The 719-nt window shown below is 56.3% G+C and overlaps 1 protein-coding gene across 1 annotated transcript in view; it reads right to left on the bottom strand.

The window, feature by feature from the left end:
* Dbx2 (developing brain homeobox 2) overlaps positions 1-163 on the bottom strand; it is a 28,878-nt gene extending 28,715 nt beyond the window's left edge. The window contains exon 1 of the mRNA XM_017796494.1: positions 35-163. Within this exon, the coding sequence (XP_017651983.1) occupies positions 35-163 (129 nt within the window). The remainder of the gene's footprint in view (positions 1-34) is intronic.
* Between the last annotated feature and the right edge of the window lie 556 nt (positions 164-719).

Raw genomic sequence — 719 nt, 5'->3', positions numbered from 1 at the left:
GGGGGCGCGGGGGGCGCGGGGGATGCGGCCGGGCCGATGGGGAGGCGACGGGAGCGCGTCCCTGGTCCGCGGCGGCGCTTCTCCGAGGGTCCGGGCACCGTCTGCAGATCCCGATGGGGTTTTCACGACCACGACGGAAGGTGTGTCCAGCCCATCCATTCATGTCACCCGGCCCACAGAGTGACAGACATGGCCAACAATAAGGGCAACCCAGTCCGTGCGCTGGCAAGGGGAGGGGACTCCAGCAGGAGGAGGTGGGCGTGGAGGCCACCAGAAGTTGGTGCGCTCCCCTTCTCCAGCCCTGCGCGCGAGCTGGGGTGGACACCGCCGAGCTTCCCCAGGGTCCCCGGAGGAGCGCTCTGTCTCTCGGACGACCTGGTTTTAACTGTCACCTCGGAGCCCACGGACTTTTAGGGGACATGGACAGGGTTGCCTCATGAGGGCAGTTGTCAGAAAGAGTGGAAAGTGCTACTGACACTTGTACCACTGAGAAACTTTGCATATTTTGTGAATTACCTCTATTTTAAGAAGAAAGGAAATGTGTTTTTCTTGGATCTTTTGGAAAACTTGTTTCCGGTGATTCATTTCAGGTCACCTTTTAATAAGATCTGTTTTAAGGATTTGGAAGAGCGGTGGTTACTGCGTCTTCAGTCTGGAAGAAACCTTGTAATCAATTTTGACCTAAAGATCTTGGTCTTGGTTTGGGCCCATGAAACATG

The sequence above is a fragment of the Nannospalax galili genome, unplaced genomic scaffold (assembly GCF_000622305.1).
Source record: "Nannospalax galili isolate Female #2095 unplaced genomic scaffold, S.galili_v1.0 scaffold232, whole genome shotgun sequence".
Lineage (NCBI taxonomy): Eukaryota > Metazoa > Chordata > Mammalia > Rodentia > Spalacidae > Nannospalax > Nannospalax galili.
This window is presented reverse-complemented; position numbering and strand designations above follow the sequence as displayed.